Source organism: Eleginops maclovinus, chromosome 10 (genome assembly GCF_036324505.1).
Source record: "Eleginops maclovinus isolate JMC-PN-2008 ecotype Puerto Natales chromosome 10, JC_Emac_rtc_rv5, whole genome shotgun sequence".
Taxonomy (NCBI): domain Eukaryota; kingdom Metazoa; phylum Chordata; class Actinopteri; order Perciformes; family Eleginopidae; genus Eleginops; species Eleginops maclovinus.
The window spans coordinates 366,009-383,473 of record NC_086358.1 but is presented as its reverse complement, the minus strand read 5'-3'; the positions used below and the strand labels follow the sequence as shown (position 1 = coordinate 383,473).

Sequence of the window (17,465 nt, the reverse complement as noted above, 5' to 3'; positions counted from 1 at the left end):
CTGTAGTATTATAGTTGTAGTATCTGTAGTATTATAGTTGTAGTATCTGTAGTATATAGTTGTAGTATCTGTAGTATTGTAGTTGTAGTATCTGTAGTAGTATAGTTGTAGTATCTGAGTATAGTGTAGTATCTGTAGTATTATAGTTGTAGTATCTGTAGTATTATAGTTGTAGTATCTGTAGTATTATAGTTGTAGTATCTGTAGTATTATAGTTGTAGTATCTGTAGTATTGTAGTGGTAGTATCTGTAGAATTGTAGTTGTAGTATCTGTAGTATTGTAGTTGTAGTATCTGTAGTATTATAGTTGTAGTATCTGTAGTATTATTGTAGTAGTATCTGTAGTATTATAGTTGTAGTATCTGTAGTATTATAGTTGTAGTATCTGTAGTATTATAGTTGTAGTATCTGTGTATAGTTGTAGTATCTGTAGTATTATAGTTGTAGTATCTGTAGTATTATAGTTGTAGTATCTGTAGTATTATAGTTGTAGTATCTGTAGTATTATAGTTGTAGTATCTGTAGTATTATAGTTGTAGTATCTGTAGTATTATAGTTGTAGTATCTGTAGTATTATAGTTGTAGTATCTGTAGTATTATAGTTGTAGTATCTGTAGATTATAGTTGTAGTATCTGTAGTATTATAGTTGTAGTATCTGTAGTATTGTAGTTGTAGTATCTGTAGTATTATAGTTGTAGTATCTGTAGTATTATAGTTGTAGTATCTGTAGTATTATAGTTGTAGTATCTGTAGTATTTTAGTTGTAGTATCTGTAGTATTATAGTTGTAGTATCTGTAGTATATAGTTGTAGTATCTGTAGTATTATAGGTGTAGTACTGTAGTATTGTAGTTGTAGTTCTGTAGTAGTATAGTTGTAGTATTGTAGTTGTAGTATCTGTAGTAATATAGTTGTAGTATCTGTAGTATTATAGTTGTAGTATCTGTAGTAGTATATTTGTAGTAGTATCTGTAGTATTATAGTTGTAGTATCTGTAGTATTATAGTTGTAGTATCTGTAGTATGTAGTTGTAGTATCTGTAGTATTATAGTTGTAGTTCTGTAGTATTATAGTTGTAGTATCTGAGTATTATAGTTGTAGTATCTGTAGTATTATAGTTGTAGTATCTGTAGTATTATAGTTGTAGTATCTGTATTGTAGTAGTTGTAGTATCTGTAGTTTTTAGTTGTAGTATCTGTAGTATTATATTGTAGTATCTGTAGTATTATAGTTGTAGTATCTGTAGTATTATAGTTGTAGTATCTGTAGTATTAGTTGTAGTATCTGTAGTATATAGTTGTAGTATTGTAGTATAGTTGTAGTATCTGTAGTATTATAGTTTGTAGTATCTGTAGTATTATAGTTGTAGTATCTGTAGTATTATAGTTGTAGTATATGTAGTATTATAGTTTGTAGTATCTGTAGTATTATAGTTGTAGTATCTGTAGTATTGTAGTTGTAGTATCTGTAGTATTGTAGTTGTAGTATCTGTAGTATTATAGTTGTAGTATCTGTAGTATTATAGTTGGTAGTATCTGTAGTATTATAGTTGTAGTATCTGTAGTATTATAGTTGTAGTATCTGTAGTATTATAGTTGTAGTATCTGTAGTATTATAGTTGTAGTATCTGTAGTATTATAGTTGTAGTATCTGTAGTATTATAGTTGTAGTATCTGTAGTATTATAGTTGTAGTATCTGTAGTAATATAGTTGTAGTATCTGTAGTATTGTAGTTGTAGTATCTGTAGTATTATAGTTGTAGTATCTGTAGTATTATAGTTGTAGTATCTGTAGTATTATAGTTGTAGTATCTGTAGTATTATAGTTGTAGTATCTGTAGTATATAGTTGTAGTATCTGTAGTATTATAGTTGTAGTATCTGTAGTATTATAGTTGTAGTATCTGTAGTATATAGTGTAGTATCTGTAGTATAGTTGTAGTATCTGTAGTATTATAGTTGTAGTATCTGTAGTATTATAGTTGTAGTATCTGTAGTATTATAGTTGTAGTATCTGTAGTATTATAGTTGTAGTATCTGTAGTATTGTAGTTGTAGTATCTGTAGTATTATAGTTTGTAGTATCTGTAGTATTATAGTTGTAGTATCTGTAGTATTATAGTTGTAGTATTCTGTAGTATTATAGTTGTAGTATCTGTAGTATTATAGTTGTAGTATCTGTAGTATTATAGTTGTAGTATCTGTAGTATTATAGTTGTAGTATCTGTAGTATTGTAGTTGTAGTATCTGTAGTATTATAGTTGTAGTATCTGTAGTATTGTAGTTGTAGTATCTGTAGTATTATAGTTGTAGTATCTGTAGTATTGTAGTTGTAGTATCTGTAGTATTATAGTTGTAGTATCTGTAGTATTATAGTTGTAGTATCTGTAGTATTATAGTTGTAGTATCTGTAGTATTATAGTTGTAGTATCTGTAGTAATATAGTTGTAGTATCTGTAGTATTGTTGTTGTAGTATCTGTAGTATTATTAGTTGTAGTATCTGTAGTATTGTAGTTGTAGTATATGTAGTATTATAGTTGTAGTATCTGTAGTATTATAGTTGTAGTATATGTAGTATAGTAGTTGTAGTATCTGTAGTATTATAGTTGTAGTACTGTAGTTTTATTGTAGTATCTGTGTATTGTTTGTTATCTGTGTATTAAGTTGTAGATTGTGTTTTTTAGTTGTAGTATCTGTGTTTATTTTTTTGTAGTTTATGTTGTATTTTTTAGTTGTATATCTGTAGTATTATAGTTGTAGAAACGGGAGTATTGTGTTGTGTATCTGTAGTATTGTAGTTGTGTTTGAGTATTATGTTGTAGTATCGTGTATTATAGTTGTGTTTTTTTATATTATGTTTAGATCTTAGATTATATTTGTGTATCTGTGTATTAATTTATACTTTTTTTTTTAAAATTTTTTTATTTTGAAAATTATTTTTGTTATATTTATTTTTTATATTTAAAATATTTTTAAATTTATATTTTTAAAATTTAATTTTATTTTAGTTATTGTGTATTTAGTTGTTTTAATTTTGTAATTGGTTTAAGTTCGTAGTATTTATTTTTATATCTAAATATTTTATTTGTAGTTTTGGGTTTTTTTTTATTTATATTTAAAATTATATTGTATTCTGTAGTATTATGTTTATTTCTGAAAGTTTTTATTTTTCGGGGAAATTTTTGTTTTAAGGTTTGGTTTTTTTATATTTAGATTGAATTTGTTGGAGTTCTGGGTTTGTGTTGTGTATTGTAGTTTTGTGTTTGTTAGATTATATTTTGTAGTATCTGTAGTATTTAGTTGTGATCTGTAGATTTATTTGAGTTTTGGGTATTGTAGTTGTATACTGTAGTTTTATATTTGTAGTATCTGTGTATTATATTGTAGTACTGTAGTTTAATAGGTTTAGTATTGTAGTATAATATTGTTTTTTTGTAGTATTATGTTGTATATTTATATTTGTTTTGTATTGTAGTTTTTAAAGTTGTGATCGTAGTATTATAGTTTTTAGTATTTTTTTTTTTATTATAGTTGTAGTTCTGTAGTAGTATTTTTTTGTGATTGTAGTATTATATTGTGTATCGTAGTATTAAAGTTGTAGTATCTGTAGAAAATAGTTGTGTACCTGTAGTTAAGTTGAGTATCTGTAGTATTATAGTTGTAGTATCTGTAGTATTTAGTTGTAGTATCTGTAGTATTATAGTTGTAGTATTGTGTAAAGTTGTAGTATCGGTTAATAGTTGTGTATCTGAGTTTTAGTGTAGTTCTGTGTATTGTTAGTTGTAGTATCTGTAGTATTATAGTTGTAGTATTGTAGTATTATAGTTGTAGTATCTTGTTAGTATTATAGTTGTAGTATCTGTAGTATTATAGTTGTAGTATCTGTAGTATTTAGTTGTGTATCTGTAGTATTATGTTGTAGTATCTTAGTATTATAGTTGTAGTATCTGTAGTATTATAGTTGTAGTATCTGTAGTATTATAGTTGTAGTATCTGTAGTATTATAGTTGTAGTATCTGTAGTATTATAGTTGTAGTATCTGTAGTATTATAGTTGTAGTATCTGTAGTATTATAGTTGTAGTATCTGTAGTAATAGTTGTAGTATGTAGTATTAGTTGTAGTATCTGTAGTATATAGTTGTAGTATCTGTAGTATTATAGTTGTAGTATCTGTAGTATTGTAGTTGTAGTATCTGTAGTATATAGTTGTAGTATCTGTAGTATTGTAGTTGTAGTATCTGTAGTATTATAGTTGTAGTATCTGTAGTATTATAGTTGTAGTATCTGTAGTATTATAGTTGTAGTATCTGTAGTATTATAGTTGTAGTATCTGTAGTATTATAGTTGTAGTATCTGTAGTATTATAGTTGTAGTATCTGTAGTATTATAGTTGTAGTATCTGTAGTATTATAGTTGTAGTATCTGTAGTATTATAGTTGTAGTATCTGTAGTATTTAGTTGTAGTATCTGTAGTATTATAGTTGTAGTATCTGTAGTATTATAGTTGTAGTATCTGTAGTAATATAGTTGTAGTATCTGTAGTATTATAGTTGTAGTATCTGTAGTATTATAGTTGTAGTATCTGTAGTATATAGTTGTAGTATCTGTAGTATTTAGTTGTAGTATCTGTAGTATTATAGTTGTAGTATCTGTAGTATTAGTTGTAGTTCTGTAGTATTATAGTTGAGTATCTGTAGTATTATAGTTGTAGTATCTGTAGTATTATAGTTGTAGTATCTGTAGTATTATAGTTGTAGTATCTGTAGTATTATAGTTGTAGTATCTGTAGTATTATAGTTGTAGTATCTGTAGTATTATAGTTGTAGTATCTGTAGTATTATAGTTGTAGTATCTGTAGTATTATAGTTGTAGTATCTGTAGTATTATAGTTGTAGTATCTGTAGTATTATAGTTGTAGTATCTGTAGTATTATAGTTGTAGTATCTGTAGTATTATAGTTGTAGTATCTGTAGTATTATAGTTGTAGTATCTGTAGTATTGTAGTTGTAGTATATGTAGTATTATAGTTGTAGTATCTGTAGTAATATAGTTGTAGTATCTGTAGTATTGTAGTTGTAGTATCTGTAGTATTATAGTTGTAGTATCTGTAGTATTATAGTTGTAGTATCTGTAGTTTTAGTTGTAGTATCTGTAGTATTGTAGTGTAGTATATGTAGTAGTATATTGTTGTAGTATCTGTAGTATTGTAGTTGTAGTATCTGTAGTATTATAGTTGTAGTATCTGTAGTATTATAGTTGTAGTATCTGTAGTATTATAGTTGTAGTATCTGTAGTATTATAGTTTGTAGTATCTGTAGTATTATAGTTGTAGTATCTGTAGTATTGTAGTTGTAGTATCCTGTAGTATTATAGTTGTAGTATCTGTAGTATTATAGTGTAGTATCTGTAGTATTAGTAGTTGTAGTATCTGTAGTATTATAGTTGTAGTATCTGTAGTATGATAGTTGTAGTATCTGCTGTAGTATTATAGTTGTAGTATCTGTAGTATTGTAGTTGTAGTATATGTAGTATTATAGTTGTAGTATCTGTAAGTATTATAGTTGTAATCGGTAGTATGTAGTTGTATATCTGTAGTATTAAGTTGTAGTATCTGTAGTAATTATAGTTGTAGTATCTGTATATTATAGTTGTAGATGTAGTATTTAGTGTAGTATAGTAGTATTATAGTTGTAGTATCTGTAGTATTATAGTTGTAGTATCTGTAGTATTATAGTTGTAGTACTCTGTAGTATTATAGTTGTAGATCTGTAGTATTATAGTTGTAGTATCTGTAGTATTGTAGTTGTAGTATCTGTAGTATATAGTTGTAGTATCTGTAGTATTATAGTTGTAGTATCTGTAGTATTATAGTTGTAGTATCTGTAGTATTATAGTTGTAGTATCTGTAGTATTATAGTTGTAGTATCTGTAGTATTATAGTTGTAGTATCTGTAGTATTATAGTTGTAGTATCTGTAGTATTATAGTTGTAGTATCTGTAGTATTATAGTTGTAGTATCTGTAGTATTATAGTTGTAGTATCTGTAGTATTATAGTTGTAGTATCTGTAGTATTATAGTTGTAGTATCTGTAGTATTATAGTTGTAGTATCTGTAGTATTATAGTTGTAGTATCTGTAGTATTATAGTTGTAGTATCTGTAGTATTATAGTTGTAGTATCTGTAGTATATATTGTAGTATCTGTAGTATTTAGTGTAGTATCTGTAGTAATTAGTAGTATCTGTAGTATTCTAGTTGTAGTATCTGTAGTATATAGTTGTAGTATCTGTAGTGTTATAGTTGTAGTATCTGTAGTATTATAGTTGTAGTATCTGTAGTATTGAAGTTGTAGTATCTGTAGTATTATAGTTGTAGTATCTGTAGATAATATAGATTGTAGTATCTGTAGTCTTATAGTTGTAGTATCTTGTAGTATTGTAGTTGTAGTATCTGTAGTATTAAGTTGTAGTATCTGTAGTAATTGTAGTTAGTAGTATTTGTAGTATTGTAGTTGTAGTATCTGTAGTATAGTAGTTGGTAGTATCTGAGTAATGTAGTTGTATGTATCTGTAGTATTATAGTTGTAGTATTAAAGTAGTATCAGTATTCTAAGGTACCTGGGTCATCTTCTCGCGGTTGGCTTTGGGGTTGAGCGGGGCCTCGGTCAGGAGGGTGGGATGTTCCTCTGGAGCGACCCTCAGCTCGTTGTAGAACGAGTGATGCCAGATCTGACACGCAGCAGGAACACGTTAGTGACTCATAGTCATAACATACTGTTTATAAAATATAACGATAGATCAATGTTTTAATGACCTTCTCCATGTCGTCCCAGTTGGTGATGATGCCGTGTTCGATGGGGTATTTGAGTGTCAGGATTCCTCTCTTACTCTGAGCCTCGTCTCCAACATAGCTGTCCTTCTGACCCATGCCCACCATCACCCCCTGAAAGCCACCAAAAGAGGCTCAATAACACTCACAACAACAATAATAATAATACTATTAAAAATACAAATTGAAGATATTCAATAATTGTACTTAAAGAAATGTAAAATAATACAATATAAAATAGAATAAATATTGCTACTCAGAAATGTTAAAAAATATATAATAATTTCATAAAATGTCAAAAAAACAAAAGTGAAATGATAATGATCTCCAGAAGTAAAAAAAGAATTTGTGAAAAAAATAAAATGTCGTAAAAATTATAATAAACAAAATATATTTAAAAAATGTAAGTTTAAAATAAAACACTTTTAAAAAGGAAAGTCGATGCAGCGTCATCATGTCTCTGTTCATCTTTTTTTGGGACAGTGCATAAAACATGGCTTTCAGATTAACAGGTCACCGCCAATCAATGAGCATCCCCTGGGGGGCGTGGCCTGTCCCAGCCAATGATTGCTCACCTGGTGGCGGGGCCGGCCCACGATGGAGGGGAAGACGGCCCTTGGAGCGTCGTCTCCAGCGAAGCCGGCCTTACAGAGACCGGAGCCGTTATCACAGACCAGAGCGGTGCTCTCCTCGTCGTCACACATGGCTGCAGGGGGCGCTGTGGGGGGGTCTCTACAGGACAGAACTGCAGAACGGGGGGGGGGGTCAATGATGGAAAATCCTCTATAGTCAGGAGTGTATTTCACTGAAGCTGCAAAGAGTTTAAAGGCTTTAAGGACAGACACTCCTCCATCAATGCAGCAGGCGTCTAAATAAATACATAAGACCTGAACCCGGCTTCAGTCGTGAACAGAGAAATGAATCCTGCTGACGATGAAGGTTAGGGTATGAAGACACTTTCCCGAGCCTTGCCGTGACCCCAGAGAACTTTAATATAAAGAATAAGTGTGTGTGTGTGGGGGGGGGGGTCCGTCTGCAGAGAGTCTCTGATACTCAAAAACACCAAACATGGAGATGTGAGGTTTTCACGGTACATCACCCCCTCCTCACCCTCTTCACCCCCCCCCCCCTCCATCACTACTCCTGCACTAAACGAACAACATTGCACTCTGGGAAAACTTCCTAATTCGGGCATGAAGCTGAGTCCTGCCTGAGTTTGGTATGCTCCCCTTTTCCCTGACTCCCTCTCTACCTCCCTCTCTCTCCCCCTCCCTGACTCCCCTCCACCTCCCTACCTCCCTCTCTCTCCCCCTCCCTGCCTCCCTCCCTGCCTCCCCCCTCAGACTGTAGTCCATATTTAGTCATCAGATTTGGGCTTCAGATATTTGTGTGCTCAGCCTCTCAGGAGACGTGGGTTATCTCTGCCCTCAGTTTGGTCTGCTGATCCATGAGTGTGTTTTGAAAGGCAGACATGGATCACAGGGACTCACTGACTGTATATATAAAGGACACACCCAGGACCCCCCCCCCCCTCCTCAACCACTAGAGGTCACTAAAAGAGAGACCTACCAACCAGGAAGTGACACTTAAAAAGAACTACAAAGAGACCCAGAAGAACTACAAAGATGATTAAGGACTTTTTCAGACAAATAAAAGGGAACATTACTTTTGGTTAGGACAGATTTTCCCGACGGAAACACAGAGCACTAACGTTAGCTTAGCTGTGTCAGCATTTAATCCAACTAACGTTCGTAAAGCTGGTGCACATGATGCTAAACATGTTGGCCGTGTAAATGTAAGGATATTAAGTGACAATCGGAGGTTTAAAGCTGTAGTTTCCTTCATGTCCGGCGGATGTAGCGCTCCCTGCTGGTTGGATGTTAAACAGCAGCTGATAATATAAGTTATTAGTAAATACTCACATTTAGCACATTCAGAATGATCTGTTCAATTATTCATTAAATATGTAGGTTTAGTTAAATATACCCATTTATTCTGATTTGAACGAGCCTGCCGGTCAGGACTCAGGGAAGCGGAGTTAAAGTAAAGGCAATGAAAGCTTTGAGAGAAATCAAACGCACCCCGACGTCTGACCCCCCCTTAACCCTCAGATCAGAACACAGAGAATTTCAAAAAGCATCTTTACACTCATTTTAAACAACAACAACTTAACTGAGCAGGAGAGAGGAGAGAGGAGAGAGGAGAGAGGAGAAAGGAGGCTTAACACATGTTCCTTCAGGTGAGTGACAGGAGAGGAGACAGAAAGGAAGCAGGAGGTGAGACAACAGGAGTGGATGGCATGATGGAGAGGACACAGAAGAAGGAATAGAGAGGAGGTTTCACCAAGTCAAAAGGAGGTGAAAGGGGAGAGATAAGAAGGACATGATTCTCCAAAGTTACACTTAGAGGAGGCGAGGAGTCGAGGAGTCGATATGAAGCAGGAGACAGAAAACCTGTTGCATTAAAGTTACAGGAGCAGAGAGGAGGTGCAGGAGATCTGTCTTTCTGCAGACATGACCAGATGTGGCATTATGAAAGGAGGCACTGAGGAGTGGAAGAGGAGGTGATCAGATGTTCTTTACATTTAAAAAGTGAAAAGAGGAGCAGAGAGGATGAGAAGAGGAGGTGCAGAGGAGGGAGAGGATGAAGGAGGTGATGGAGGTCTTACCGTGGCAGCCTGCTGGGTGAGAGGGGAAGACAGAAGTGAGGCTCTGAGCCGAGGAGACCAGTTTATCAACTCTCCTCTAACCCTGATCCTCCCCCCCATCCTCCCCATCCTCCCCCCAAACATGGAGCTCCTCTCCTCTCCCCCCCCATCCTCACCCTCTCTTTCCTCCCCCCCTCCTCTCTCTCCCTTCTCCTTATAGGGCAGGCCCTGAGGGCAGCAGCCAATCAGAAAGCTGCGTGCTGCAGGACGTTCTCCCAGCATGCAGCATTCCTCCGTCAGTGTTTACATTCAGAGAGGAGGCGCTGTCCCAGAGCATGTACTTATACTGCATACTGTCCCAGAGCATGTACTTATACTGCATACTGTCCCAGAGTATGAACTTATACTGCATACTGTCCCAGAGTATGTACTTATACTGCATACTGTCCCAGAGCATGTACTTATACTGCATACTGTCCCAGAGTATGTACTTACACTGCATACTGTCCCAGAGTATGTACTTATACTGCATACTGTCCCAGAGTATGTAATTATACTGCATACTGTCCCAGAGCATGTACTTATACTGCATACAGTCCCAGAGTATGTACTTATACTGCATACTGTCCCAGAGTATGTACTTATACTGCATACTGTCCCAGAGCATGTACTTATACTGCATACTGTCCCAGAGCATGTACTTATACTGCATACAGTCCCAGAGCATGTACTTATACTGCATACTGTCCAGAGTATGTACTTATACTGCAAACTGTCCAGAGTATGTACTTATACTGCATACAGTCCCAGAGTATGTACTTATACTGCATACTGTCCCAGAGTATGTACTTATACTGCATACAGTCCCAGAGCATGTACTTGTACTGCATACAGTCCCAGATCATGCACTTATACTGCATACTGTCCCAGAGCATGCACTTATACTGCATACAGTCCCAGAGCATGTACTTGTACTGCATACAGTCCCAGAGCATGCACTTATACTGCATACAGTCCCAGAGCATGTACTTATACTGCATACAGTCCCAGAGTATGTACTTATACTGCATACTGTCCCAGAGCATGCACTTATACTGCATACTGTCCCAGAGCATGCATTTATACTGCATACTGTCCCAGAGTATGTACTTATACTGCATACAGTCCCAGAGCATGTACTTATACTGCATACAGTCCCAGAGTATGTACTTATACTGCAAACTGTCCCAGAGTATGTACTTATACTGCATACAGTCCCAGAGCATGTACTTATACTGCATACAGTCCCAGAGCATGTACTTATACTGCATACAGTCCCAGAGCATGTACTTATACTGCATACTGTCCCAGATCATGTACTTATACTGCATACTGTCCCAGATCATGTACTTATACTGTATTTTATATTTTATCCCACACAAAGAAGAGTTGAATCTCACTTATTGGTCCTTCCAGGCTTCCTTAGTCAAAATGATGGAGAAAATATCATAAATGTTGTGCTAAGATAGGCTAACAGTGTCTAGTCACTGTGCTAAGCTAGGCTAACAGTGTCTAGTCACTGTGCTAAGCTAGGCTAACAGTGTCTAGTCACTGTGCTAAGATAGGCTAACAGTGTCTAGTCACTGTGCTAAGCTAGGCTAACAGTGTCTAGTCACTGTGCTAAGCTAGGCTAACAGTGTCTAGTCACTGTGCTAAGCTAGGCTAACAGTGTCTAGTCACTGTGCTAAGCTAGGCTAACAGTGTCTAGTCACTGTGCTAAGATAGGCTAACAGTGTCTAGTCACTGTGCTAAGATAGGCTAACAGTTTCTAGTCACTGTGCTAAGATAGGCTAACAGTTTCTAGTCACTGTGCTAAGCTAGGCTAACAGTGTCTAGTCACTGTGCTAAGCTAGGCTAACAGTGTCTAGTCACTGTGCTAAGCTAGGCTAACAGTGTCTAGTCACTGTGCTAAGCTAGGCTAACAGTGTCTAGTCACTGTGCTAAGATAGGCTAACAGTGTCTAGTCACTGTGCTAAGCTAGGCTAACAGTGTCTAGTCACTGTGCTAAGCTAGGCTAACAGTGTCTAGTCACTGTGCTAAGATAGGCTAACAGTGTCTAGTCACTGTGCTAAGCTAGGCTAACAGTGTCTAGTCACTGTGCTAAGCTAGGCTAACAGTGTCTAGTCACTGTGCTAAGCTAGGCTAACAGTGTCTAGTCACTGTGCTAAGCTAGGCTAACAGTGTCTAGTCACTGTGCTAAGATAGGCTAACAGTGTCTAGTCACTGTGCTAAGATAGGCTAACAGTTTCTAGTCACTGTGCTAAGATAGGCTAACAGTTTCTAGTCACTGTGCTAAGCTAGGCTAACAGTGTCTAGTCACTGTGCTAAGCTAGGCTAACAGTGTCTAGTCACTGTGCTAAGCTAGGCTAACAGTGTCTAGTCACTGTGCTAAGCTAGGCTAACAGTGTCTAGTCACTGTGCTAAGATAGGCTAACAGTGTCTAGTCACTGTGCTAAGATAGGCTAACAGTTTCTAGTCACTGTGCTAAGCTAGGCTAACAGTGTCTAGTCACTGTGCTAAGATAGGCTAACAGTGTCTAGTCACTGTGCTAAGATAGGCTAACAGTGTCTAGTCACTGTGCTAAGATAGGCTAACAGTGTCTAGTCACTGTGCTAAGATAGGCTAACAGTGTCTAGTCACTGTGCTAAGATAGGCTAACAGTGTCTAGTCACTGTGCTAAGCTAGGCTAACAGTGTCTAGTCACTGTGCTAAGCTAGGCTAACAGTGTCTAGTCACTGTGCTAAGATAGGCTAACAGTGTCTAGTCACTGTGCTAAGATAGGCTAACAGTTTCTAGTCACTGTGCTAAGCTAGGCTAACAGTGTCTAGTCACTGTGCTAAGATAGGCTAACAGTTTCTAGTCACTGTGCTAAGATAGGCTAACAGTGTCTAGTCACTGTGCTAAGATAGGCTAACAGTTTCTAGTCACTGTGCTAAGATAGGCTAAAAGTTTCTAGTCACTGTGCTAAGATAGGCTAACAGTTTCTAGTCACTGTGCTAAGCTAGGCTAACAGTTTCTAGTCACTGTGCTAAGCTAGGCTAACAGTTTCTAGTCACTGTGCTAAGATAGGCTAACAGTTTCTAGTCACTGTGCTAAGATAGGCTAACAGTTTTCAGGCTAGGCCAAGAGTCTCCTTCCCTTCCAGTCTTTGTGATAAGCTAGGCTAGCAGTTTCTAGTCACTGTGATAAGCTAGGCTAGCAGTTTCCCGCCGCTCCTAATCTTTCTTATTAGCTAGGCTAACAGTTTTCAACAGCTTCTTAGCTTGAAGCCATGTCCGCTAAGTGCTAAGCTAGTGTTCTTCTGATGTTTTTACTGAGGTAGGCTTCCATGTGTTTTTGAGCTTTAATGGGAGCTAGGCCAAGGGTTCCTGCTTTTAGAATCTAGGCCAGGGGTGTACAATTTTCTTTCACTGAGGCCCACTTACAGAAAAATATTCCATTTGGGCTGTTCACTCGAGCTGAGGTATATTGCCTTATAGGTTAAGTTAAAAGTTAGCAAAATCAATCAAATGAGGGTAAATGATGCTTGAAACCTGAATATGCTTTAAAAAAACAAACAGCCCACATCACAGCTCTCAGTAGGGTTTCATTTATTTTGTTACAAAAAGTGTTGGCAGCTCCTTGCTTACAGCAGAAGCCTCAGATTGCTTATAATAAGAGTAAAAATGAAGGGTGTACTCCAAGCTTGTAAATAAGTTATGGGCTTTTTTTAATCAACTAAGATTTGTTAGAAAAAGTTTGAATTGACTGAATTTATTGAAAAGTGGGCTTATGAACACATACCTGTTTACATATATATATTAAGAAGTACAATATAAGACAAGCACACGTTGCAGCTCTGGGTCATACTCCATTATACTTTTAGAACCAGCTGAGGGCCGATTCAAAATGGACAACGGGCCGTAGTTTGGACACCCCTGATCTAGGCAAACAGCGTTGTACAGCTAGGCTAACAGTATCCTTTGCTTCCCGTCTTTGTGCTAAGCCAAGGTAAAGGCGAAACCATTTCACTTCTAGCTTTTGTGCTAAGCTAGGCTAGTAGTTTCTTTAGACTCCCAGTCTATCAGTTTCTCTGTGCTAACCCGGGCTCTACATGTATTAGCAACACTTAACAGAAACTGATTTGATTTGATTTGTCTCATTTCATTGTGTTTAAAACTGAATTTAGCTTCAGCTGCTGACAGGTCTCCTGAACTCTCCACAGGAAGTGATGAGGAGGTTAATAAGAGGCTCTTAAAGCTGTAAGTGATGAAGGTGATCCTGTTGACAGTCAGCAGATCAGACTGACCTCTGTCACTGAGAGCTACAGGGAGGCTAACAGTGTGCTAACGGTGTGCTAAAGGTGAGCTAACAGTGTGCTTACAGCATGTTCACTGTCTGACACCTGAGTTTATACAGATCTATGCTCATGTTGGGTGACATTTAAAACCCCTCAGGACCCTCAGCTGCACCTTTATCAGATTCAGGAAAAGGAGAATAACTTTAGCAACTAGCCACGATGCTAAAGCAGATACGAGCTGTCTGTGTGTTCAGATTAAATAGAATAACAGTTCTAAGCTAAAGGAGGTCCCACCCAGCAGTTTACATTGACAACAGTAGCAGTGATTGTAGCAGGAGGCTCACACTCCTTTATTATGGGATGCAGGGTTGTGTGTCCTGATTAATATAAGATTAAAGATCCTTTAACCCAGTTTTCAAGATGCATGAAGGAACACCAGAGTGAATGAGAGCCTCAGTCTGCAGCGTCTCCGTTACTCTCCTTAAAAGGAAGCTTTACTACGAGGAAAAGAAAACTTCCTCCTACTACTGAGGAGGAGGAGGAGGAGGAGGAGGAGGAGGAGGAGGAGGAGGAGGAGGAAGAGGAGGAGGAGGAGGAGGAGGAGGAGGAGGAGGAGATGAATGTAAAACATGAAGCTGTCTGTGTCTGTAGCTTTAACGCCTAAAAAGGAACCCGGGCGGTAAATAAGAGCAGCTCCTCCTCCTCCTTGTCTCCTTATTCTTCATCTTCCTCTCCTCCTCCCGGGGGTGTGGTCCTCCTCATAATGTCCTTCTTTAGCTGTGCTCTTATCCTCCTCCTCTTCATCACTTCATTCCTCTGTGATTTTTCTCTTCATGACTCTGCTGTCCCACATGGTGCTCCCACATGGCTCTTCCATCAGCCGCTGCTCTTCCATCAGCCGCTGCTCTTCCATCAGCCGCTGCTCTTCCATCAGCCGCTGGCTCTTCCATCAGCCGCTGGCTCTTCCATCAGCCACTGGCTCTTCTATCAGCTCTATAACTGGAGTTTCATGTTTAAGCTTTTATTGTTTTCCACTTGGTATATTTAGATACATTTGAAGTTTACAATAGATGTAATATAAGTTGTAATATTGAGCATTAAAAGTGGTAATATTGTTTCCTATGTGGTTATATTTTGAGAGAAATCATTTATTTGGGAAAAACTTTAATTAAAGACTTAATTATGATCAAATGTTAAAATGCACTTTGAGTGAAACAACAGAAACAAACTGATTATTAAAACTAAATATAAATAATAATGATGATGTTTTATTGTGAAGGATGAAATAAAGCAGCGATAATACAATGTTTATCATTCTGCAGAATTTGTACTTTTACTACTTTTGTACATTTTAATGCATTTAAAAACAATATATATATTTCTTGATGAAATGAACCACAACAAATATTTTAAACAACATCTTCATATTTCTCCTGACGATTTGTCTACATTGATGTAAAGCTTTTACTTAATCACATAATTTCTATGACATTATAACCCTGATCCTTAAACACCAGACCAGGAAAACACCTTATTAGGAACTGTTTTTAAACCATGCTATGAATTAAAACTGCTATAAGTTACGCTTTATAGAATGTTTGGTGAAAAAGATAATAAATCCTTTATTCTGACAGATTATTCCCTCCATAATAAAACATCTTATTACAAACTTACTGATTTAAATACCTGAAATTACTTCTCCCAGTCGCCTGCTGCCATAAACAGAAAAAATGCAGAACACACACACACACACACACACACACACACACACACACACACACACACACACACACACACACACACACACACGCATTCCTGAGCTCGCTGTGTGTTGATGTTAGTCGGCCAATCAGAAACAGTTTCAGACATCCAGCTGTCTTCCCATTTTCGGTCAAAGTCCACGCAGTGTGTGTGTGTGTGTGTGTGTGTGTGTGTGTGTGTGTGTGTGTGTGTGTGTGTGTGTGTGTGTGTGTGTGTGTGTGTGTGTGTGTGTGTGTGTGTGTGTGTGTGTGACCCACTGAAGGAAACTGTCAGACTGTGTGAAACATGATGACTACAATAATAATAAGTGTTGCTTATAGATACAGAATTAAAACTGACTGCTGGTTTATTATGAAATGGGAAATCGTTTTTAATAAATGATTCAGACATTATCGTAGGGGACGTCCTCACACTCTAACTGACCCTCCCACCCCCTCGCCTGGGACCCCACTGTCACTGACCCTCAGCCACATCATAGACTCTACGCGTCTCATTAAGGCACAGTGTGATTAAACCTGTATTTATTCGGCGTAAATATGGCTATATTTTTAATGTTATTATAGTTTTCTTTAAACCCTTTTTTTTATCAGTGCTTAATTGTTATGTTTGCACCCTAAACACCAGGACAAATTCCCAGTATGTGTTAAATCTACTTGGCAATAAACCTGGTTCTGATTCTGAATCTTCCAAACCAAAAGACAGACGCAGAAAATAAAACATATCCCCAATATTAATATCACTGTGTCCACACTGCAGGAAAAACATTTCATTCAGTCATTTCTGTCTCAGTTCTTTTTCATTCAGTGTGTGATCATGTGGCGCCCCCTGCAGGCCACACGGTGTTACAGCACGACTCCTGTACCAACACTGTGGCGCACCCTGCAGGCCACACGGTGTTACAGCACGACTCCTGTACCAACACTGTGGCGTCCCCTGCAGGCCACATGGTGTTACAGCACGACTCCTGTACCAACACTGTGGCGCACCCTGCAGGCCACACGGTGTTACAGCACGACTCCTGTACCAACACTGTGGCGCCCCCTGCAGGCCACACGGTGTTACAGCACGACTCCTGTACCAACACTGTGGCGCACCCTGCAGGCCACACGGTGTTACAGCACGACTCCTGTACCAACACTGTGGCGCCCCCTGCAGGCCACACGGTGTTACAGCACGACTCCTGTACCAACACTGGCGCCCCCTGCATGCCACACGGTGTTACAGCACGACTCCTGTACCAACACTGTGGCGCCCCCTGCAGGCCACACGGTGTTACAGCATGACTCCTGTACCAACACTGGCGCCCGAACAAAAGTGAGATATTTCCTATCAATACAGCTGCTAAGAATTTTCGTTGGCACAATTTCCCCTTCAGAGTGGCCCAACATAGCTTTACGTACCTGGGTATCAATATTGCACATGTGCTTGAGGATCTTTACAAGGCTATCATTGCTCCCCTGTTGACCAGAATACCAGAGGATTGTGAACGCTGGTCGGTACTCAATTTATATTTAGTTGCAAGAGTCAATTTGGTTAAAATGAACATTCTTCCCCGGCTCTCCTACTTATTCCAATGCATACCACTTTTTCTTCCTCAGTCCTTCTTTTGTAAAGCGGATCGCTTGGTTTTGGAGGTTGGCTGGAATGAGAGGGTTCCTAGGATACGCAAACAATATCTGCAGAGGCCTAGGTCACTTGGGGGGTTGTCTTTACCAAACTTCAGGTTTTATTATTGGCTTCAACATGAGGCCCTCAATCCTCCTTTGACGTGGCTGGTTATAGAGGCAAACTCTACCAAACCTGAATCTTTAAAGGCTCTATACTCTCTCCTATTGATTCTTCCACTTCTCTGTATACTCAAAATGTGATTGTCAAAATCTCCTCAGGACTTGGGTCCAGTTTAAGCATTGGCTG

At 37.3% G+C, this 17,465-nt stretch overlaps 1 protein-coding gene across 1 annotated transcript in view; it reads right to left on the bottom strand.

Annotated features, from left to right (window-relative positions):
• Positions 1 to 9,593, bottom strand: part of acta2 (actin alpha 2, smooth muscle) — a 12,712-nt gene extending 3,119 nt beyond the window's left edge. Inside the window, exons 1-4 of the mRNA XM_063892474.1 lie at positions 9,494 to 9,593; positions 7,401 to 7,570; positions 6,811 to 6,939; positions 6,615 to 6,725 (exon numbers count right to left, since the gene is read on the bottom strand). Coding sequence (XP_063748544.1) covers positions 6,615 to 6,725; positions 6,811 to 6,939; positions 7,401 to 7,529 — 369 coding nt within the window. The 5' untranslated portion in view covers positions 7,530 to 7,570; positions 9,494 to 9,593. The remainder of the gene's footprint in view (positions 1 to 6,614; positions 6,726 to 6,810; positions 6,940 to 7,400; positions 7,571 to 9,493) is intronic.
• Positions 9,594 to 17,465: the final 7,872 nt, after the last annotated feature.